General features: G+C 37.4%; 1 protein-coding gene across 1 annotated transcript in view; it reads left to right on the top strand.

Moving 5' to 3' along the window:
* Positions 1 to 24,928, top strand: part of PLPPR5 (phospholipid phosphatase related 5) — a 95,886-nt gene that overhangs the window by 43,503 nt on the left and 27,455 nt on the right. The window contains exons 2-3 of the mRNA XM_063105800.1: positions 554 to 686; positions 4,011 to 4,261. Coding sequence (XP_062961870.1) covers positions 554 to 686; positions 4,011 to 4,261 — 384 coding nt within the window. The remainder of the gene's footprint in view (positions 1 to 553; positions 687 to 4,010; positions 4,262 to 24,928) is intronic.

The following is a 24,928-nucleotide window of genomic DNA, read 5'->3' as shown; positions in this document are numbered from 1 at the left end:
TAAAGAATATATTAATGAATACCATTCTTAAGAATATAATTAGGATAATCTCAAAGACAAACGTGTGAGTTGATTGTTTCTTATTATGAAAGTATTAATATTATTTTTAATTAGTATGTCTATACCAGATCTTTTCAAAAATATTTGCATAGAGAATCTTTTCTGAAGTCTACAGCAGAGTCACATTTAAACAAGACACGACCACCTAAAAAATAAAATATGGAATTCAATTACACACCTAAAGTAAATGAGTACTTCCTTAAAGATCCTTGTATATTTCATCTTAAAATGAAGCCTTTAGGAAACAAAAATGGTATAGTCTATTTTTGTTCATAATTTGTCAATTTAATACTCTCTTGAATTGAGAGCAATATGGTTTTCATCCACAGACACAAGGTTATGATAAAAGGGTCTAGTAAGCAAATATGGCTCAGTTCTATGTGGGTATCGTTACCGTTCTAAGGAGCTCCCTGTTGTATTGGGATATAATAAAAATATCCTATGTTTATACTAGTTAAATTCTAATATTCCTTATCTTTTATTTCCTTGCAAGATAATAGTTGGAGAAACTGCTGTGTTTTGCCTACAACTAGCCACGAGGGATTTTGAAAACCAGGAAAAAACTATTTTAACTGGAGACTGTTGCTATATAAACCCACTGGTACGCCGAACTGTCCGATTTCTTGGTATGTATTTATTGAATTGTTTTTATTGTTGCCGAAACAATGTTTATGTAAAAGCTAACCTTTAAAATGACTGGTATTTTAACTGAATGCAAATATTAGGTTATCTTTTCTTTGAAATGTTTCGATTTGGTTTTAAAAATAAATGTTACATACTGATATTGCAAGACACCCCTTCAGGATGTCATTTCCACATTACTTCAAGGAAAAAAAGAACACCACACATGAATATTTAATATTCTTTAAGAAACTAAAAATTATATAATTAAAAGAAATGATTTACCGTGTTTATGAAATCACAGAAACAATGTTTGGGGGAAATGATAATGCAGGTAGGTTTTTGAACATCATACTGAATAAGAAAAACAGCTTGGCAAATAAAAGAAATCTTGTATTTATTAATTATCATATGTAGCACTCCACATAATACTTTTGAGCTGTTTTTTATATAAACAAAAATGTATTGGTCATTCTAATAAGGGGAAAGATTCATTGATACTATAATTTTCAATCTCAGATGCTAGCACTAATAAATATGAACATTGATGAATTACTGAAAATCATTTTAATTCAGTAGTAATTTGGCCTAGACACTTTTTTAAACTGACACAATAAAATTTAATATAAATTAAAATTATATAAAAAATTAAAATTATGTAAAATTTAATATAAATTTCTTGATTTATCAGATAAAAATAAGTATATCTGTATATAATAAGTAACATTTAAGATTCATTCTGATCAGTATTGAGACACGGTGAGGATAAAGTAACCCTTCAACATATTTCTCCTATTGAAGGGATCAAGATGAAGCCTTCGGAGATATTATGCTTAGATGACCTGATCTCTACACAAACCCATTAAAGACTAACCAAATGTCATCTGGCCTTTACATCTCTCTGAAGGCAAAAGGTCTCCAGATCCAAGACTGTTCTTTTTATTGCTATCAAGTTATACATCTCCAAAGCCCTCATTTATCCTGTTGAAGGAATGATTTGTGTATGAAACCTTAAAAGGTTACTCTTCACATGCATTAATAACAGTTTTCTTGACTCATTTCTCTTTGTTTGAGAGTCATTTAATAACAAAATAAGCAATAGCAATAATATACTCAGGACTAAAAGTATTTGATAAAATTGATGCTTTCCTAAATACTGTTAAGCAAATTATATTGTGCCTATTTAAGTAAAATATTTTTCTGCATTTGTACACATATTTCTAAATAATGTGTTTCAAAGTAAAGTGTGCTTTTACATCTCTGCATGTTTCTTACTATTATATCATATGATTTTATAAAACATTTAAGAAAGCTTAATTTGTTTTTCATTCCCTTATTCTGATTTGGATGTTTCTAGTTTGTTGTAGTAAAATGGAAGCTTGTAAGCAAAGCATTACTGTAGAATAAGATATCCCTCTTCATATTGATTTTATCCTTGAGGTCAGCAGAGTAGAGACACTCATTGGATCTCACTTTAATAATTACATTTTATTGGCCTTGGGTCGATGCACTAACATTTCAATTCTAAAGCACATTAGGGAACTTCACAAGTATCAAAAGACATTTCCATATTCTCTTCAAATATTTCTATTTTAAATAGGAGAACCTATTACAACAGATAAAAAGAATGGTTTAGTTAAATAAAATGAGGACATCTTAGCCTAGATTTCAAAGGAATACAGATGAGGAAGATTTGTTATTTACATTTTCATGTTTGGCTATGAAATTTTGGAAGCAGAGGTTGTGTACATTAACATTTTATAGAGCTCAATTCTCTTTCATTTCTCTGCCTCTTCCAAATTTCTGCTTTTGATAGCCTTTACTTTGTACAACTCATGGAATGCTGGTGAGATGTAAAGAAAGGGCTTCTTCTTGATTTCTTTCAGAATTTTTAGATAAAGAACAAACTAATAACTTTGTTTTATTACCATTTGGATACACATAGAGTTTTGCAATATTCAGGTTTTTTTTGCTTAAACCTTTTATAATCTTTTTTTCTTCTTTGTTAACACATTTTTTATTTTTATTTATTTACTTATTCATTTTTATTGGTTATGAGTATTCATAATCTTACATAATATTTTGAAAATTAAAAGGATAGCCGTGAATCTAATACTGGACATTATTAGATTCTACACAATTTCCTGGTGATTTTTATACAACAGCTAATAATGATGAAAAGGCTTAAGAAACAAATAATCCAGAAATATATGACTAAGAAGAAAAACATGTAATTATTACAATAAAATTATGACTTTTCGGTGAACCACCTGTTTGGCGAAATATTATTTTGGTATAGTTTTAAAAGGTCCTGATGGATGTCATTTCCCCAAATTATAAAAGAATGGATTTCTTTACATCAGTACCACATCCTCGAAGGTTATATCTGAAAGTCTGATTGAAAATAATGTCAAAGAATTTATTTTATCTTCTTAACTAGAAAAATAAATTTTAACAATAATGAGCAATGACATTGAATTATTTAGAAAATATTTTTGGTATTCAAGTAAATTGGCAGTTTCCTTACAAAAGGAGAAAAAAAATATGTACTTCATTTTATACCTTCATGTACACAAAGCAAATGAATTTTAATATTGTAAAGATAATTGAAAAATTATAATTTTGATTGCTGTACGGTTTACCCAATTGTCCCAAATCTGATAAATTGAAAGCCAATCCAGAAAAGGTGGGACTAAATTACAAGCAGCTCTGTGACTTTTAAAAATGTATTTCTGAAGACAGTATAGAGATTAATCTGAAAGCATTCTGCTTTCCTTAAGATTTTCCATGATATTTACATGAAAACTGATGGCATTGGATTTTACTGCTAATTGGCACCTCCAGCAGAGTTAATAGCAGTCTGAATGCGCGTAAGAGGAATAATCAAAGGGAGTCAACTGCTTTGCTTTATGTTAGTGCAATAAAAAATGTTTTCAAAAATAGGAAAAAATAAAGATTGCTAACATTAGTAAAACATGGTAGACTGTACCCTCTCAAGATACACGTGTTTCCACTTAAAAAAATGACATTACCCAAACACAGTCTTAAAATATATTTTCTTCTTTTATTTTATGTCTTATAAACCTGCGATGCATACAAATGTAGCCAGTGGTAGACAACTCAATATGTTAAATAATATAACACTCCCACAACTCCAGAAAGCCAAGGGAAAAACTGGAGAGGAGTGAAATGAAAGGAACCATATGTATATATGTATAGAGTACTTTATAGTTTTCTAAAATATTTCCATTTTGGTTTATTGTAAACTAAAATACAAAAATTAAAAAAATAAAAAAGCAAGAGTTAAAATTGTTTATTTTCTTCCTCAGGAATTTATACATTTGGACTATTTGCTACAGATATCTTTGTAAATGCTGGACAAGTAGTTACAGGGAATCTGGCACCACATTTTCTTGCCCTGTGTAAGCCCAACTACACGGCACTTGGATGTCAGCAGTATACACAGTTCATCAGTGGGGAAGAGGCCTGCACGGGCAACCCTGATCTCATCATGAGAGCAAGGAAAACATTTCCATCCAAAGAAGCAGCTCTCAGTGTCTATGCAGCCATGTATCTGACAGTAAGTACGGATTATAAACCCGGCTTAGTCTGTATTTCTATTAGTTCTTCCAATGTAGAAATGCTTTTTCCCTGCCATAATGAAAGTCACTTATAGTACATTAACAGCTTTCTTCAGGCCATTTAATTTATTTTTAATAGTAGCTGTTTGTACTGTGAGTAAAATTAAGTCAGTTGACTCTCATGGGGTTGTGTGTGGGTTGTTGGTTGTATTAAAAAATACAGCCATTAGCATTTCTATTTGAAAATATGTTTGTCTTTATATTAAAGAGGACATGATGGAAACAAATTTCTTTTGCAGCATTCCCCATGAACTTGCAATAGCACAATTAACAGAAATACCCAGGCCTCTTAGCTGCTTTCTCAAGCTCGCATATTCCCTGGTGAGGTTATTGGTAACAATATCATCATCATATTCTCCATCAATGTCTTAATATTCTCTCATAGGCCAACCAAAATGTCCTTAGAAATTATGTTTTTTTCCTTTATTCTTGAGTTTTTGCCATCATTTTAGTGGTAAGAGCCAGGCCCCTTTAGTGGTAAATGCGGCTATCTTAGGACTTTTCAGTGGAAGTAAGTGATCATAGTTGCGTGCATTACTGACATGCAGAAGTATCAAGAAGGGCAGCCTCGGCAGGCAGCTCTTGACCCCGGCATTCCTGTCGCAGTCTTTCCCTCCATCTTCAGGCTATGTCGGGAAGCTATGGAGTCGGGCTCCAAAAGTGTTCTTTGTAGGCTTTTCCAAAAACTCCAGTGAGAAGTTCGGAAAATTTAATTGTGTTTGGTATTACTCCTTACCAATGGTTCCAATATATATTCCTTCCAATTTCAGCTCATTGACGAGATTTGTAAAGACTCAAAACCAGCTTGAAGCCGAACTTGATCATTTCTAATGACCTGGAAAAACTCAGGATTATTTTTACCTTCAAAGAGCTATTTGATAATGGAGATGCTTCTAATGCAATCACATCAGGCTGTAACTAAAAGCAGAGAGAATCTATAGCAATACCCCATGATATCTGTACTTGAGATTGGAAATAAAGATTATTAAATAGAAGGACAATTTAGGAGGGGAAATATACCATTATAAACAACATTCACAATGACAGGATAATTTTGTAGGCCATTAGAGTATGCATTTTAACATTCTTAAAGTTTTTAAGCCAAGTTACTTCTATTCCTCACTGCCTGGACTTTTCAAAAAGTCCTATTAAAATTTTTATAGAGTTAAGGAGCCAATTCTGCCCTATTCATTTTTTCTTCCACTGCGCATCTAAGTCTCCACTGCCTTCTGATTTCTGTAAAATTTCTGTTATAACTCCCTCCTTGCCCCTTCACTGGGCTCCCCAACTCTGTTGCCCTAATTTCCGCTGATTTCTCTAGCCCATCAGCTGTGCTTTCTCCCTCATATTCTAAGATACCCCTGGGCCTGATATGAAACATGCTAACTCATGCATATTCTTTCCTGTTTCACTAAGTAGCTTGACTACACGTTCCACCTCTACTAGAATATGAAGCACTCAGCCTTAAAATGAAAATTTAAAACTTCAGTGAATCAGAAGTCACAAAATGCTGTTCATTCATTGCCATCACCTCTAAAGCTGACATTTATATTTGTATCTGAGTATGAATTGCAAGTACGTCTGCATATAAATATGTAATCAAGCCAATGATGGGAGACACCGTTTCAAAATGCCCCGATCCCCAATACTGTTACATGAATATTTTAGCACTAAGCATCTAATAGATGTTAGATTTTGCTGTGTAACCAGCATTTGCCAATGGTGGTAAATATGCTCCTATGGTATAATAAAACACTTGGCCTTATCATTCTGCCCTAATAGTGTTTCAGAGACATGGCTATGGGAGAAGGCATTATTCTTTCATGTACTGGGAGAATCTTAACATCTTGTTTTGCTTCTGCTCTGCTGGCCACCTGCATGCATTTGTTTCAGCAACTTCTGAATTATAAATCATACTGTTCTAGTCTGTGATAAAGACCTGTAGATAACAATAATAATAATAGCTATTATTATTATAACAGTTATAGCAAACATTTATTGAGCACTTACTATGTGTCAGGCATTAATCGCTAAACTTTTACTAGCTTATTTAATACTTTACTAATTCTTATATATTATTAAATGTATTATTTATTATTATTTATTTAATAATTGATTATTTGTACTAATTTATTGAAAACTCATAACTTTTTTTGAAGTATATACTGTTATTATACCCATTGTACAGATGAGGACACTCAAAAAGGGAAGTAACTTGCTCAGATCCATAGAACCACAAATTTTCCTGGGAACAATGATTCTGAAAGTTCCAGAGAGGGAAATATTCAATCATATTAGCTCTAATGTGTGCATGGTCAGCTGAATTCCCTCCTTCTCCTCTTACATAATTTCAGCACCCAGTAAAGTTTAAAGCCAAGGGTGCAGATGGTAGATTCATTTAGAGAAAAATCATTAAATAGACACTGTAACACTAGGAAATCTTCTGTCATTAAACAGTGGTTCAGACTCAAAGTTAGGATTCCTGCTTGTAATTACATTGATAAGTGCCTCTGTCTTTTTAACAATAGATTCTGTTCTCTGCTAACTGCTTTTTTCTCTTTTCCCACCACCCCTTTGTGTGTGTATGAGTGTGGGTGGCTGCTATGGCAACTCTGAATATAATTCCTACTGCAAATGTAGGCTTTACAGTCAGGTTTTGTTGTTATATTTGAACCTGTATACAAATATATTTCCAGCTTCACTAGAGACACCTTGGGAAAACTTTATAATAGAAATGTTAAGGTGTTTCAAACTAATGCAGTCTCATGAAATGCTTGCCAAAATTTTGATGGGTAGGCAAATAGGAGAAGACAGCCATATATGTTTAATATTCTCTGTGGAAACTTAGAGATAATATATGTCTAATTTGATGTTGGTGTTAAAAACATATGTAGACTCATAAATAAAAATAAATGGTACCTATTATGAAGCATGCAAATAAAAGTTGAACAATATTTTTCTGATGCTTCTCTATGTGGATTAGTAAATAAAATTAAGGAATTTAAATTCTCCCTTAGCATCTGACTTTAATTAAGGCTTTGGGGATAATTTGATCACAGAGCTTTCTTTTGCTATACTGAGAACTTTCAGGAAAAAAGAAAAAAATCCCTATTCCTATTTTTATAAATACTGTTGGTTTCCCAGAAAGAAATTCTGAAGGATATTTAACCCTCAACCATCAAATTTATAATTCATTTTTAAGTCACATTAGCATAATATTTAAATTTGGCTTTATCGTATTTCTTTTCATATAAAATTGGTAACATTTTTTTCTAATTAAAGGCAAATGAACTTCAAAGTTCAGAATGAGAAATCATATTTGGTGACTTTGCAGTTAACCTTATAAACTGTTGAAACAGAAAGGCATAAAATGATATCTTGGGGTCATTTCCAACTCTGACCTTAGATTTTTTGAAAATTAAAAACAAAAAGAAAGAAAAGGGAAGAATTGGCTGTATTTGTTTCCATTATCTATTGCAGCATTACAAACCATCCTAAACTTTAAAACAATAATAGTCTACTATCCTCAGGATTCAGCGAGTGAATCCTTGCTTCTCTCATGGGTCACATTCAGCTGACTAGTTGTTTAGGACCTGGGCTCTGCTGGAACAGCTCAAATAGATGTGCTTTCTCACAGGTCATCTACCCTGACGGAGTCTCGGAGGAGCCTTCCATGAGAGCAAAGGCCAAGCTGCAGTTCCTAAACTTGAGGCTTCAGTTCCTAAACTCGTTCAACATCCTCATCACTGCATTCTGTTTGTCCAAACAAATAGCAAGGCCAGCCCAGATTGTTGGGGGTGGAGAAATAGACTCCACATATAGATGAGAGATGCAGCAAATTCACATTGTAAAGAGGCGCATGTACCGGGATAGGAGGAATTTGTGGACATTAAACAATTAACCGCAGTCTTTTCCCAGAATATCAGTGGAAAGCTGTAAAATTTCATGCCCGTCTCTCTCTCCTCCTCGCTGGTGGCCAGTCATTGGCGTCATCCTACTGTCACTTCCCACGCAGCTGTCTTTTATAACATGCTCACAGTGCTTGCATAAACACAGCCCACTGGTGTTGTTCATCCCCTCCCCTTCAGGAGACAAACTAAATTCTAATTCTATAGAGAGGCACAAGCCTCATTCTGGGGTACAGGAACTTGCTAGTCGTAGCAGTTGGTTTCATGAGGCTGGTCAGGGATTGTGTTTAGAGGAGAGGGAGTGGGGTGGGGAAAAAGAAGAGCTCTGTGCTGCCTTCATGTTTTCGTCTTCACTGGCTGATGAGATCTCGCTGCCATCAGAAAGCTACGCCTCTAAAGCTTCCCTGATTAGGAGAATTTAACACTGAAATGTATAAGGCTCCTGTGCTCTAGATTTCAAATGAGTAAATGTTATGATGTGTTTACTAGGTAGTATATCAAAAATATTTATTGAGCACGCACTCAAAACGTGACTGCTGTACGATTACTGAGACTGCTGGTGCTGCAACCACTATTATTAGTTGATTGACGTTTCTCTGTCAGCCTTCAGCTAAGTGTTATGGGCAGGGGAGGGGAACGTACAAAAGACATCTGCGAAGTACCCCCTAGGTCCCCATATTTTCACTACCATGCACCACTTTCACTATTTACCTTGTCTCACTTCCACTACTCTCCTCCATGCACTCTGTCGCAAAAATCTTCTCTTATATACTAGTTTCCTATTCCAGTGTAGGCCCAGATATTAAATAATGGCCCATAATAATGCTATTTTGAAATCGAACACAAACATTTATTAAAATGGCCGTGATGGTAATAAGCAGTTAAGTAAATGTTTAAAGACACATGGATGCTCTGGCTTCTTTAAATGACACTTATATTTGGATATTCTGTGACTGACATGTGGCTTTATAATGGCACATAGTTCTTTATTCACATCACAGAGATTGCCATGTCTTCAACAACGTATCAGAACCAATAAGCAGCATGAGATCACCAGTGTTTCTAACTGTCTTAGAATAGTCAGCCAAAAAGTAAAGAGCATTGACATTTTAGTTAGTGCATGTGGACTTATTAAGTGTAAATATACTATTCTATTAGGCTGTTTGAAATTATGAAAAATATGTCACAGAATTCCATTAATATGTCTGGGGTTTCTTAGGTGTCAGCAAACTCCAGCTTGGGGACTGCTGGCAGCATCTTGCACATTCTAATTAGGAAGAGGACCTACTATTATAGGACAATATAAGATAGGTCTGCATTATGACTTTTGTAGGCCCTAAGTACTTGTGCCTTCATCGGACCCTTCCACCACCACGACAAAAGAAAAATTATATTTTATATCTACGTTGCTGTAAAAACAAATTTATAAATGTTACATATTAAACATTTTATTCAGCCTAAAATTTCAGTTTTCCTTCTGATTTTCAAAGAAAATATTTTCATGGGTCTTTAGAAGTGTCATAGTTCCTGACTACTATGGCTACTGTACCTACTGGGTAAGGCTGCCCTGAGGATAGTACATAATGAAGTTCTAGGTAGAATGTGATTGTTAATGTACCTGGTAATGACCATCAGTGCCACCCAGTGTCCAGGAGGCTGGGGGCACTGTTGGCAAGCATTACAGGGGAGTGCTCAGAAGTAAATGGCTCTAGGGATGTGTCCTGAAGATGGATGTAATTTGGATAGGTAAAGAAGAGGCATTCCAGGTACAGGGGAAAGCAGGAGCAAAGCCAGAGAGCAAGAAACACTAAAACAATCAGGAAAAAGTGAGGGGGATCCTCCAAGGGGGGCATATGTGGGGAATTGTGGGATGTAAGGATCAGCAAGAGTAGGTAAATCAGAGGCCCCTTGTAAACCAACGTGAGGCTTCATGACTTGAGTTAATAAGCAACACAGAGTGAAAGAGTGACATTACAGAAGCAGCGCTTCGGAAAGATTGCATTTAATTCCATAAGTACATATAGACACCTAGAATGTATCAGGCCTCTCTGCATACTGGTATAACCTCTTTCTGAAGTTTGAAAATGGTTTGGTGGAGAGTAAAGAGGAGATTAAAATAAAAAGAAACTAAAAGTAAAGGGAGCCTTTTAAGGAGATTGTCACAAATTCTGAGATGTAAAATGATAAGGATTTGGACTCAGCTGATTTCCTTAAGATTGAGAGCCCTTGTTCTGATGAGATGAGGGTCAGATAAAATCAAGTGAAATTCATAGTTTCTGAGGTATGGAATGAGCTGGGACTGTTAGCTGCCAAAAGCCCAAGCCATGGCAGGGAGAGTACAGAGAATGGAAGGTCAGACCCAGACTGAGAGCTACTCTGGTGTACACCTCAGGGTTTATGTACCATCACCAGCTGACTTAGACACTGTGGCTAAATGGAGCCAAGTCCATGGGCCACACTGCAGTATTCAGTCTGCTACTTTATTTCAAACCCTTGTCCCCAGCTACCACTTATTGAAAAGTGACTATTTGCCTAGCATCATACTAGGTCCTTTATGGTCCTTACCTCTTTTCATGCCTTAGTCTTCAGATCAGCTGAAATGAAAGTAGGGCTGTCTTCATTTTACAGGTAACAAAACTGAGGCTATGAGAGGCTAATTAACTTGTCCAAGGTTGTTCAGCTAGTATGTGTTAGAGCTGGGGATATAACCCAGGTCATTGACTTTAAAGCCAATATTTAGTCTCTTACATCACACTACCTCCTAGATGTACCACACTGAAAAGAAGGCCGCCACATTTTGAGTAATCCAGAAGCAAACTTGTTAGCTGATTTTAACTGAATATTGCATAATGTGAGTTAGGAAGATAGTTGACAAAGTATGCACTCCAGAAATTCCTGTCTCATGTCCTATTTTCCAGATGACCAAGTAGCTCAAGCACTAAAAGTTACATAAATAGTCTTGATTATTGGATTTTAATTGTACTGCACTTTGATTTTAAGTGAATACATATTTTTTCTTATGACCCTTAATTTTTAATATTTTATGCTCTGTATATCATTTAAGGTGTTAACTGTAATTGCTTTTTAAGATGACAACTTCTAAGTTACCTTTAACTTCTTTTACAGTGTACAGTAATTGGCTACATAATTACATAACTAGCATGAGCAGTGCTTACAGCTGGTAAGAACTTCATGGTAGCTAATACCACTTGAACAGGGTCCCACAGAAGCCAGCTTATGATGGGCAGCTCTGAAGGCATGGTTATTTGATATCCTGAATCCAAGCATTCTATCTCTGCCAGGCCCAGTAACATGGCCAGGCCTCTGTTTCAAAAGACATGTAACTCTCTGCTACAGATGTTATGGCCTTGCTCCTGAACTCCTGGACTGTGCACTGTGATTGCCCACTAGGGCTTGCAGTGGACTGCAGACTCTGTTTTCCTACTGCTGACACCTCAAACATTGTCATGTCTACTGGATCATACAGCCCAGTACCAGGACTGCTTGCCCCACAGCCTGTACCTGATGCAGAGCCCTTTCCTGCTCCAGGTGCCACTCAAAGCTGGCAGCTTTTCATGTCACCCAATGTCAGTATGGGCTGCTTCTAACAAAGTACCATAAACTGGGAAGTTTATAAACCACATAAATTTATTTCTCATGCTTCTCTGGAGGCTGGGAAGTAGAAGATCAAGGCTCTGGCAGATTCAGTGTCTGGTGAGGATTTGTTTTTTGGTTCATAGATGGTGTCTTGCTGTGTCACATGACAGAAGGTATAAGCTAGCTTCTTTGGAAACTCTTTTATTAGGGCACTAATCCCAATTATGAGGGCTCTGCCCTCATGACCTAATCACCTCTCGAGAGCCCCATTTCCTAATGCCATCACCTTGGGGGGTTGGGATTTCAGCATATGAATTTGGGGGAGTACAAAAACATTCAGACCAGATCACCTGGTATATGGGCCAGAGCAGTATTCATCACTATGAAGTATATCTCCCCAAGAACCCAGAGTGACTTTCCAGGTGCTGTGCTTTCTTCTTTGTGGCAGGAGTAAAGATGTAGTAGTTGTCTTTTACTTTAGAGTGTATGTCTAGCATGTCCCTGACCAATGGATCCTTAAAAATTTTATTTATGTCCTATGCCCCTAAATATTGTAGGTTTACCTCCCAATATTTGGAATGCATGTGACTTACCAAGGCCTCCAGTGTGCTGCCCACCTCTTGTTTATCTTGCCTCATCAGCATGATGTCTTTAATATAAAAAATCAAAGACATCCAAACTGTCCATATCTCTTAGGACTACTTTATGACAGGGAGTGGGAGAGTTCCTATAGCACTGACATAAACTATGATGTAAGGAGTTGCCTATTCCAGGTAAACTGTTTCTCATCCTGTTTCTTGAATGAGATAGGAAAGAATGCATTCAACAAATCAGTGGCCACTATTACTTGGTTGAAGATTCAGTAGTCTACACTTATTCTCCAAGATCTGTTCAGACTTGTGAATTACATGGAAATATGATAAGTTCCACCACCCCTGCATTCTTGAGATGTTAAGCAGTGGCATTAAATCTTCACCACTCTCCCTCCCATAGTACAATATTGCTTCTGATTTACTGTGCTGGAGGGAAGGCACAGTTTCAAAATCTTCCATTTGAATTCTTCCAATAAGGGGTTATTCCACTTGTCAAGTATTGGGTGTCCATTTGTACCTTCATGGACTGAGAAAATGACCCTTGGATGTGTTTACAGACTTGGTAGGTCCACTGAGGATCTCATTTATTACCTTGTCCCCATATGTCCCTACTCTAACAAGGGGCCATGATGACATTAATTGAAATCGCCAGGTATCAGTGTCCACCCAGTACTAGACTACTATATGTCTAGTAGTCCTCAAAATATCTGGGTATTCTCTTCTTCCCCATGTATTCATGGCTGAGTAAACGTTCATAGATCCTTTTGGGGAAGGACTGGGGAAATCATTGCAATATATACCTTCTGTAGTATTGTAGAGTCCTTCCCTCTGAGGACCTGCTGTCTCTTCAGTCAGTGAAGTCATTCAGGTTTGGTAACTGTGTAAAGGATTGAAACTTTTTATTGGGCATCCACCCTCAGCTCATATATTCTTATTTTCTTGTGATGATATATATTAAGTAGTTTCATTGGTTCCCCATCTATCTTGCTCCTAGAGGATGCTGTGCTCTATAAACCATCTCTAAAACTTTTTGTGTGTCAAGTCTCTTTGGCTGTCACTCTGGCCTTGTGCATTGTTAGGACAATTGAGATCCCCTGGCTTCTGGTGGCTAAGCACTGGCACCTGATTTCTATTTCTTCAGGGACTCTGTAATCTCTATTGATAATAAGGGGCCCAGCTGTGTGACAGCCTCCCTAACCATCAGTCCTGACCTGCAGGGAAGAGGCACCACTGAACTTCTGAGTAATGCTGGTGTCCCTCTCACCAGCACACCCCTGACCTGGCTCACAGGTGCCTCAGTGAACCAGGCATCCACTAGGTCCTCCCATGGCACATAATCTGTTGGTGGGTCTCCAAGCCTCATGTGGCATTCCAGCAATGCCCACTTCCCTGAGCCTCTTAATTCCTTCCTCCATCTGCCAAGGCAAGTCAGGCATTTCAGCTTCATTCAGATAGAGCTCTCACTTTGTCCAGGCTTCTGAGAGCCAGCCCAGCAGGGAGTTTTACCATCCAAATGCACTACAGATGGAAACTCAGCACACTGCTCTCCTTACAGCAGAATGGCACAATACTTCTTAAAGGGAAGTTAGAGCAACTTACCTCTCTGGGCTACCACACTCCTTTAATCTAGTTCTAACTCAGAGAGGATCTAATAAGCTAATGTACAGCAAGGGGTTAATAGTGCAATGTATTATCTTCTGTGATATCCAAACATATTTGCATTTTAAGTGTCTTATGTCAAACTCCTCCTACCTTGAAGATATAGTTGAAATTGAGATTTCTTGACACCCCTTTGGTTGTATTACTGAAAAGGTTACCTTCTTATGAACACAGTCCGGTTTGAGCTGTTGGCTTATGCCATTTAAAGAAAATCTTGAAAGGGGATCAAAAAACTTCAAATAAGTAGAAATCCCTCTATAATAATACATAAATTTAGGGTATAAAAAGTATTATTATTATTGAACACTTACTGTGCTAAGCACTTTACATACAGTACATTTATTGCTTGCTTTCTTTTGTCAAATACATTAATCAAGCATTTTTCTATATATATATACACACACACATATATACATATATATATACATATGTATATATATATACATATGTATATATATATATATATATATGTAGGGACTTATGCTATTAGTGTATGTACATTTTAGGGATATAGACATGTTAAAATTTCCACCATCAAAAAACAAAACTAACAGCCACAAAAACTTTCTGTTAATTCAAGCTATCATCTCTTCTCTGAAAGAAACTTCTAGAAAGACTACACTTCCTCACCAAAGACTCCACCAAAAAATTACTAGAACTAGTAAGTGAATTCAGTATAGTGGCAAGATACAAAATCAACAAACAAAAATCAATAGCGTGCCTATATGCCAATAATGAAATAGCAGAAGAAGAAATTAAGAAAGTAATCCCATTCACAACAGCTACCATAAAAAATGAAATACCTGTGAATAAATTTAACAGAGGTAAAAGACCTCTACAATGAAAACTATAAAACATTGGTAAAAAAAAATTGAAGAGGACGCAAATAAATGGAAAGATGTCGTATGTTCATGTGTTGGAAGAATTAATGTCATCAAATGTCCATATTACCCAAAGCAATCTATACATTCAATGTAATCCCTATCAAAACACTAATGACATTCTTCACAGAAATAGAAAAAATGATCTTAAAATTTGTATGGAACCTCAAAAGACCTTATATAGCTAAAGAAATCTTGAACAAAAAGAACAAAGTTGGAGGCATCACACTTCCTGACTTCAAAATATATTATAAAGCTATAGTAACCAAAATAGTATGGTATTGGCATAAAAATAGACAAATAGACCAATGGGACAGAATAGAGAGCCCAAAAACAAACCCACATACTTACAGCCAACTGACTTTTGACAAAGGTGCTAAGAATATATAGTGGGAAAAGGACAGCCTCTTCTATAAATGGCACTGGGAACATTGGATATCTACATGCAGAAGGTTGAAACTAGACCCATATCACACCAAGCACAAAAATCAACTCAAAATGGATTAAAGACCAAAATTTAAGACCCAAAACTATGAAACCACTAGAAAAAAATATAGGGGAAATCCTACATGAAATGGGAATAGGTAGTGCTTTTTTGAACCAAACCACAAAGTCATAGGCAACTAAAGCAAAAATACACAAATGGGACTAAATCAAACTGAAAAGCTTCTGCACAGCAAGTGATACTATCAACAAAGTGAAGAGACAACTTACAGAATGGGAGAAAGTGTTTTCAATCTACACATCAGACAAGGGGCTAATATCTAGGACATGTCCTTACATATCAATTCAATAGCAAAAAACAAATAACCCAATTTAAAAATGGGTAAAGGACTTGAATAGAGATTTCTCAAAAGAAGACATACAAATGGCCAACAAGCACATACAAAAATGCTCAATATAACTAATCATCTGCAAAATGCAAATTAAAACCACGAGATATCATCTCACTCCAATTTGAATGGCTATTATCAACAAGACAGAAAATACCAAATCCTGCCAAGGATCTGGAAAGAAGGGAATCCTCCTATATCATTGGTGGGACTGTAAACTGGTACAGCCATTATGGAAAACAGTATGGAGGTTCCTCAGAGAACTAAAAGTTTTTATGATCCAGACATCCGACTACTGGGTATATACCCAAAGAAAAATAAATCAAAATATCAAAAAAGACACCTGCACTCCCATCTTCATCACAATGCTATTCACAGTAGCCAAGAGATAGAATCAACCTAAATGCCCATGCATGGACAAATGGGTTTAAAAACTGTGGTATATATATACTATGGAATACTATTCAGATATACAAAGAAATGATACTTGCAGCAACATGGATGGAACTGGAAACCATCGTGTTAAGTGAAGTAAATCAGGTACAGAAAGACAAATACCATATGATTTTACTCATATGTGGAATCTAAAATGAATAATAAATAAACATTTCTGTGGTTTTCATAGAAATAAATAATACAATAATGGTTACCAGTGGCTGTGAGGGAAAGGGAGTTGGCGGGGGTGAGGGGAGGTAAGAGATAGACTTATGGATGGAAAACTGTGCTATCTACCCTACGTGAACCATTGTGCAGTATTTGCATGTATTGAAACAACACAATATACCCTACAAAAGTAAATATAAATAAAATTGAAAAGAAAAGTTATTATGCCCATCTTCAGGGGTGCATCTAATATATTTGATACCAAAGCAAATCATTTTTAGCATCCCTTTCACTATATAGAAAAATTATTTTCAGTAATAGTTATGTGATAATAATGTTACTTTTTAAATACATTTTTGAGTTTTAAAATAAAAAGAATTTATAAAAATAATATATTTTTTAAATTAAATACATTTTAAATGAGTATATTTATATCTATATAAATATATTTTCATTTTAAAGATATATTCAGTATGCTATTTCATGTATGAACTACAATTTGTACTTATCCAGCAAAATGCTATACTTTTCCTTCACATTTTTTCATTGTTGTAAGTTTTAGATATAAATAAAAACTCCAGGTAGTCACATACATTGGAAGAGAATTGAAATAACTCAGATTCTCTCTCTTCATCTTTGCAGTTACAGTATTATGCTATTGTGTTGTTTGTATATTTTTTCATCAAATCTACTGTTTAAATGTAGCACCATAGGGGTTGGAGACACTGTGGCCAAAGTATACTTGAATGGTTCCTAGCCTTTACAAAGTGACTCTCCAGATGCATATGTGTAGCGGAGTCCACATGTGAGGAGACAGTTGAATAGCTGGGAGTTCTTTGAATTAACTTCTATGTATAATACAATATTTATTAGATGTTATGAAATAAAAATGTGCCAATTTGAAGCTTACATATATGCTATTACATAAATGCAAAGAATAGTACTTTTACTCGCACATTTTTATTACATAATTCCAATCTATGTGACTGCAGCAAGTATTCCCACTTAAACCATTGTTCCATTTCCAAATACTATAACAAACCACCCTAAACTTGGCATAAAATGACCATTTTACTATGCTCACAGAGAGTCTGTAGGTCAGATATTTGAAAAAGGCACAGGGTGGCTACCTTGTCTCCACTCCATGATGTTTTCAGCATCAACTGGGAAGACTAAAAGCTGACTCAAAGGGTGACTTGATAACGAGGGCATGGAGTCATCTGGATTGCCCATTTACCTTTCCTCACCTGCATAGGGAGAAGGTGAAGACCAGGGCTGCCTTCGCGTGATCTTTCCATATGTCTTGGCTTCCTTATAGCATGGCAGTTACAGGGAGTCCAGCTTCTTACAAGGCTCCAACCACCAGTGTTCTAGTGAACTAGGTACAAGTTCATCTGCTTTTATGAGTTCATAGCGTCACATCTGCTGCATTTTGTTGTTACGAGCAAGTCACAGGACTGCCCAGATTCAGAGGGAGGGAAATTGGACTCCACCTCTCAATGGAGGATTGTAAGGAAGCAAGGGGTGGGAGACATCTTTGGAGAATACCACCTGCCACAACCAACAAAAGATTGTGGAGGACAGGAATATGTTATCACTAATATTGTTTGGAATTGCCAAAGCATGGCAGTAGGAAGGAGCAGACAGACATTTAGTAGGTTTTATTATTGCACTGTTATTGCTTGCACTTGGGGCAGATTCTGCTCCTGCCCATCATTACTATGCTACTGTCCGTGTTCTGATCACTGAAGGCCTTAGTATTGTAGCACTTAAAACACTGAAAAATAAGCCTGGTTTCATTGTTACTAGTGTATTCCTGCCTTATGTAGATTATAAATTTGCTGAGCTCAGAGACTATTTCTTTATAGCCAGCACAATGTCAGCCATGGTGTGAATATAATCCAGACTTAGGAAAGTATGTTGATTGGTTCAAGCAACTACAACCATGTATTAAGTTCTCATTATTTGGAACTAAGAGTTTTTTAAATAAATGTCTTGCCCTTGACCCCTAGTAAGTCTATAGTCTCAAAGTATTATTCAGAGCAAAATACTCAAGCCTTAGAGGCTATGCCTACATGAGCACTGGATTTATTGTTCTGAATAAATAGGTCTAGTTCCTTAAAAAATTAATCATTTGCATTTTTCTCTGACAATTCTATTAGATCCAAGACAGGTAGTGGGGATACACATGACATCTATACAAGACCCCACATGCCCTCCTACTGAACCTCTTCACCACTCTAACCTCAATTGGGAAAACTTTGAATCATTCCACAGTTGTAGATTCTGCCTGAAAAGGATCCATGCACATCCTGAGGATCAGGAGGTCCTGCTCCATACCCATAAACAATCCCAGGTACCCTAACGTGCCTCTGGACATGGAGATAACTGAGTTGGATTTGGAGATGCTGGCTGGTGAGGTTCCTGTCCCTAGCTGAGTCACATGGCCATCTTCTCCACATTCTCCACTGCAGAGCCTTGGACCCTGCAGCAGCCAACTTTAGAATACTCTTTATACACTCTAAAAAGCCCTAAAACTTAAAATCCTCTGAGTCTCATTTTTCCTAGAAAAGGTACACTGTATCTGTGTAAACAGTTGAATGATAAATAGCTTTCCTCTACTATGGATGCCAGTTCTGTGCTAAATGCTTTACATAAATTATCTCACTTAATTCTGACAGTCGTATACCATAGGTACTATTATAATTCCCAAATTTAAGATGATAAAACTGAGGCTCAGAGAAATTTAGTAATTTTCCCAACCAGTAACACCTGGTGTATGCTGGAGCCAGGATCTGAATCCAGAATGCCTCGCAAGTGTGCTCTCTGAACTGCCCCATTTCACTGCCTCCCTGAGGCCACCAGTAAACTCAAGTGCACACTCTGGGGTGGCTGATGGTCAGAATTCCAGGTCCCTTAACCTGGGCCCTTTATTCAGGGACTAATGTGTCATAGATTCCCAGCATGGTCCTTTGCCACTCACAGGGCTGTGGCATAATGCAGTGTTCTAGCACCGCTGGCTTCCTCATAAAAAGTGAGCAAGAGATTATAGCACACTCACCAGAGGAGAAACACTAAAGGAAGCCACTGCACATAAATCAGGCATATTTCTTATATTTAAGTGTTCTTAATGACCCCTGTGTTCTCATATTCATTGCTATTAAGTTTAACTTACAATAACACCCACTAATTCAGCTGAGCTATTTTCAACATAGAATCATGGGGACATTTAACTCATTCTTAATATTGGTTTTCCTTATCTGATAGAGTTTTCTTATTGGGAAATTTTATTTCATGAAGCTCTATGGTGTTGAGATCATAACTTTGGAGTTATAACAAATGTAGTTAAAATAGAGAAAATTTAGTAGTAAAGGTGAATCCTCATAGGAAGGATTACTTTAGGATGATAAAACTTCTCTCTACTCCCACTCGTACAGGCTTGATTTATGTGCTCATCATCACTAGACTAGATTACTAATAAAAATTTCCTAATAGCTTCTCCTTTTGCTGGTTGTAATCCATTCATTATTTAGGTAATTTCCCAAATAACTTTCTGAAGTGGAGATCATAACATTCAAGGCCAGCTCCTATGTAACCTGTGCAGTCACTCAGGGCCTGTGCTCAGGAGGGCCCCGTGCTTGGTTTAATGCTCTGTGTTATCATTTTGTAATTGTTAATGATTTTTGAACACGAGATCTCTCATTTTTATTTTGCACTAGGCCCTGCAAGTTATGTAACCAGTGCTATAACATACAATCATGTAATCCACTCCCCATCTCGTACTGGCTCTAAAAGCCCCTCTGTGAGTTTCCCAGGAACTCACGGAAGTTTAGAAGCATCTGGATTTTCTGTAAACTTTCTTCCACGTTTAAAATTCTGTAATTGTATGAACCATGAATTGCTTTACAAATGTAGTTATTAAGGTATTTCGAAGACCTAATATTTATACAAACACTTCAAAAATTAATCCAGTGGCAATGAACCAAACATAGCATTAGGTTTTGTTTGCTTGTGGTTTGCTTACTTAGTTGTTTTATCAGACACATCATTCTATTATTTTTATTGACTGGTGGTTACACACTGTTCCCAGGATGGTTACACACAATTGCCAGGATTTTTCTTCTTTTTTCTTTATCTTTTCCTTTACATTCACGGATCTAGGTTAGGTTTTTCCGTTTTTTACTGTCATCAATTATCTTAGTGTCCAATAAGAAATTTCTAAGAGAGCTCAAAATATACAAATTTTGATTTCATTTTATTTTTATATCAATTTATAGTTCTTAGAGCACATTTTAGAGAAGAAATGTAGGTTATAAAGTTAAACAAAGATAAGTTGGTTAAATTCCAAAACAGCAGTTGATTCACTTATTTATTGGTCAGTTTAACAATTCCTGAGCACATAGGAAGTCTGAGAATTCAAAGACAAAGACACTCACCCCTTGCTCTGAGGGTGCTCAACACCCAGATGCAGTTGGGGGTGAGGAGCTGAACTACCCAACACTGCCAATGAGATGTTTCATAAGTGCTTTCATAGGTGGGCACAGGGAGATGGGGCAGCCAGAAGGTTTCCAGGAGACAGAAGTGATATCTCAGGGACAGGCCAGGATGGTGGGTGGCTGAGGAGTACATTCATTTCCTCAGGCTGCCACAGCAAATTACCACAAACTTGTTGGCTTAAAACAACAGAAATTTATCCTCTCACCATTCTGGAGGCCAGAAATCCAAAAGCAAGATTCCAGCAGGGCCACGTTCCCTCTGAAGGCTCTAGGGGAGAATCCTTCCTTGGATATTCCAGCCGCTGGTGGCTCTAGGTGTTCCTTGGCTTGCGGTAGCATAACTCCCATCTCTGCCGCCGCAGGGCCACATTCAAATGGCATTTTCCTTTACATCCCCCATTCTCTTCTGCCTGTGTTTCCTCCTCTTCTTTTAAGGACACTTCTATTGGATTTAAGACCCACCCAGAATCCAGAATTGTTTCATCCTGAGATTCTTAACTTGACTACATCTGCAAAGACCCTTTTTTCGATAAGGTGACATTCACAGGGTGCAGGGAGTAGGACTTGGACATATCTTTTTAGGAGCCACTATTCAAACCACTACAGGGAATCAGAAAGATAAGATGGTAGAGACCATGGCTCTCTTGGAGCAAATGATAAGCAGTTTAGCATGGCTAGAGCATCGATTCTGCAGACGGAGTGTCAGGATGAGGCTGGAAAAACAATGAGAGGCCGTGTCAGTAAGGGCTTTATACATCCTGCTTAAAAGCTGGAACCTTTTCCTGAATGTGGTGGGAATTTACCTAAGCACTTGCCCTCTTGTGAGCTTTTCACGCTCTCGCTCTCCCCTTTAGGGAGGTGAATTAGCGGTGCGTGCCTAATCCAAATAGCATATATGTTAGTATTTGTCTAGTGCATTTTTAAAATTTAAGTTCTTGCCAAGCTTTTAAAATTGGTAAATTTTTTATTAGAATTATATGTCTACTTATTCTTAAAATATTAATGATGTGGTGGCCTTGGACTTAGGTTCAATAATGGCAGTAACTGGTTGGAGCCGAGCTCTGCTTCCTTGTCACCTACCTGTTCTCTCTTGTGGGTTTCAGTCCTCCCTCACTGTCTCCTCAGCACAAGGCCAGGGCCATCTACCTTATATCACTGGGCTTTTGCTTTTGGTCTTTACTCTGGACACCGTGGCTCATTTATATTACCTGAGTTTCCCTTAAGGTAAGTGAATTTGTAACCCTCTCCTTGAGGTTCTAAAAAGGTATTTCCTCTTTTCTCACTGCCGTAAATTCCCTTTCTCTCCCTCCTTCTTCTCCTGTGTCCTCATCTTTCAATCTCTCCTAAAAAGAGCCCCCACAGGAAGCTTTGCTGACCCTCCTCCCACGTCTGGGTTGGTTGTTGCTTCAGTTTTTCTTGAGGCAAGATAAGGGTCTTTTTATACTCAGACTGATCAATCTGACTTCTGTTTCCTGTGAATTCTTTGTGTTTTGTGCTCCTGAACACACACCTCAATTATTAATTAATCTTTTTACATGTCTCTCTTTTCTCTGAGACTGAGCTCCTTGAGGTCAGCAATGACAGACTTTCCTATCTCTACGTCCCTAGCCCAAGCCCAATATCCAGGACACAGCGAAGGCATGATAAATGTTAATTAAAAATGAATAAATGAGGGAATGAATGAATGAATTCTATCTACATCTCTTTCCTGCTCATGAAGCCTCAGGCCATTTTTTAAGCTTTTAGTCAATAACTTTATCTGCATATACTCTGTTTTCAGTGGTATTCTAGGAAATCTTTTCTTGTCTGCAGAGGAACATGCAGTCTGCTTCCCCTTCTTGCTGTATTTGGCCCTGGGGGGTGACAAGCTTGCCATCCACTGGCTTCTGTCTATCTGCAAGCACACTCCTGCCTCTGCTTTCTCATCTGTGGCCTCCTGCCACCCAAGTTCCAGGTCCCAGCAAAGCAGAAGAGGCATCCCCTTGGTGCCTTTGCTCCCTTGCTACATGCCTCAAATGCACCCTCAACACTGGCTACCCCTTTGCAGGGAAAGGTCTGCCCAAATCAACCAAATTTCTGCTGTTTGAATGGTCAACATGTCTTAGTACTTAACCAATTTTCAAAGCTGGATTGGAACCCCTACCTGTTCAGTTAGGGTCACGTCCCTCCTTCTGCTGTAATTGGAACTGCCAAGAAGTTACAGCACCAGCTTTGGTTATGTGAAGCTCAGCTCCTCATCTCTGCATTCAGTCAGTGTCATAATCTCATCTGTTCCTCAAAACAGCTTAGTTTCACAATCCTTTATTCTCAATTCTTAAATTGAAAAAAAAAAAACAAAACAAAACAGGGCCTATCAAGGCAAAGTTGTTCATTATTGTGTTTGTTTCTGGATGGAAAAACCTGATCTGACCTGAATTTATTGGGTAAATTAATGTGAGGCTGCTTATCATGCTTTACTTCTACTTACTGTGAATCTCCATATGCTTTGATATGGAAGTGTGAATCTGCTTTATTGCAGGGTGCAGCATCTGATCTCACTGGGGGTAGCATGTAATGAGCAGTACATGAATCATATCACCTTTCTAAAATCCTAAAGAGTTCTGAATTCTGAAATACTTTTCTACTTAAGGGTTTGGATAAGGGATTGTGAAGCTGTAGCAAATCAGACATCGCTACCCTCCACATTCGACCAATGAAGAAACTAAGGCTCAGGAAGGATAAGTCACTCACCTATTATCCTAGCCCTATTGTACTGGAGGGTTAGGACTGGAACTCAGATCCTCTGATTCCACCTGAGGCGTGATCCACTTACCACAGCTGCCTAATATGGGTGCTTACTGCTTACCTCAGGGTAGAGAGGAGAAAAATATAGATTCCTTTACCTCAACCTGTCAAATGCATTGATTTTTCAGAAAATCAGTTGATTCCTGGAAAATTTACAGCTTTTTAGAGGTCATTTCCAAAATATAATAACTACTACACTCTTTAAAACAAAAAGCTAAATTAACACATAAGGCTGAGAAGTCACACAGTTAGATTATTCATGTGGAATTTGCTATACGTTTTGTGTGTATTTTTGTTCTAATTAGATATTACCAGTATAATATAGACATAAGCCCAGTTCTCCCGAGCAGTATATTCACTCATTCATTCATTGAGCGCTTTGTATATTCCTAACCCTACGCTAGAGGCTGAATAGAGAGTAGGGAACAAAACACTATCACTCCTGTCCTCACGGAGGTCCAGGCTAGTGTTCTAACTCAGTTGTTTGAAACTGTTATCATGTCATGCGTGTAGTTTTGGTACCTAGCTCAGCTTTCAAAAACCTGTTTAACCCATTGCGTACTTAAAATAGAATACTAATAGTGCTGCAGGACTACCATGACGTACAGTGTTTCCATGAGAAAGCAGGTAAAATAGTTTGATTCTTGGTGTATGTCTGAACATAATTGCTGCTCCAGGTGGGAATATAGATTTTCTGATTAGAAGCTTATGTTGGTTGCCGAGGCCCTGGGCCAGTCATGCTTTCCTCCTCCCTCATGTGGCTGTCCACTTCCACCAGTGACCTCCACTCACTTCGGACTCATCAGTGTATACAAACACTCATCCAATTAACCAACAAACCTCAGCAGTACAACTTCCTGAATATTCCATTCTTTTCATAACTGCAGCCATTGCTCCAGCTCAGGAAATGATGCTCCAACACTTGGAGGCACTTCAGCCAAAGTGACATTTTAAAATTCAGAGGTACTCCTATTATTTTCTCATGTCTCTTTAATGGCTTCCCATTTTCCTTTTAATAAAAATCTAAACTCCTTCACTTGACACACAAAGCCTTTTGTAACCTGGCCCCTGTACCTCTTTGGTCTAATTTCCTGTCACTCCCCTCTCTGCGTGCACCCCCACCCCTTCCCCCACACTGAGTTATTTTCAGCCCTTCCAGTTCCTCCTTGGAGCATGCTCGTACCTCTGCTGGAAGACTCCTCAAGCCCCGTCCCCTCTCCTAGACTGAAGTAGTGAGGAGGATCCTCTGACT

This window comes from Cynocephalus volans, chromosome 8, assembly GCF_027409185.1.
Source record: "Cynocephalus volans isolate mCynVol1 chromosome 8, mCynVol1.pri, whole genome shotgun sequence".
Taxonomy (NCBI): domain Eukaryota; kingdom Metazoa; phylum Chordata; class Mammalia; order Dermoptera; family Cynocephalidae; genus Cynocephalus; species Cynocephalus volans.
The sequence above is the reverse complement of the archived record's forward strand: the minus strand, read 5'-3'. Positions and strand labels throughout refer to the sequence as shown.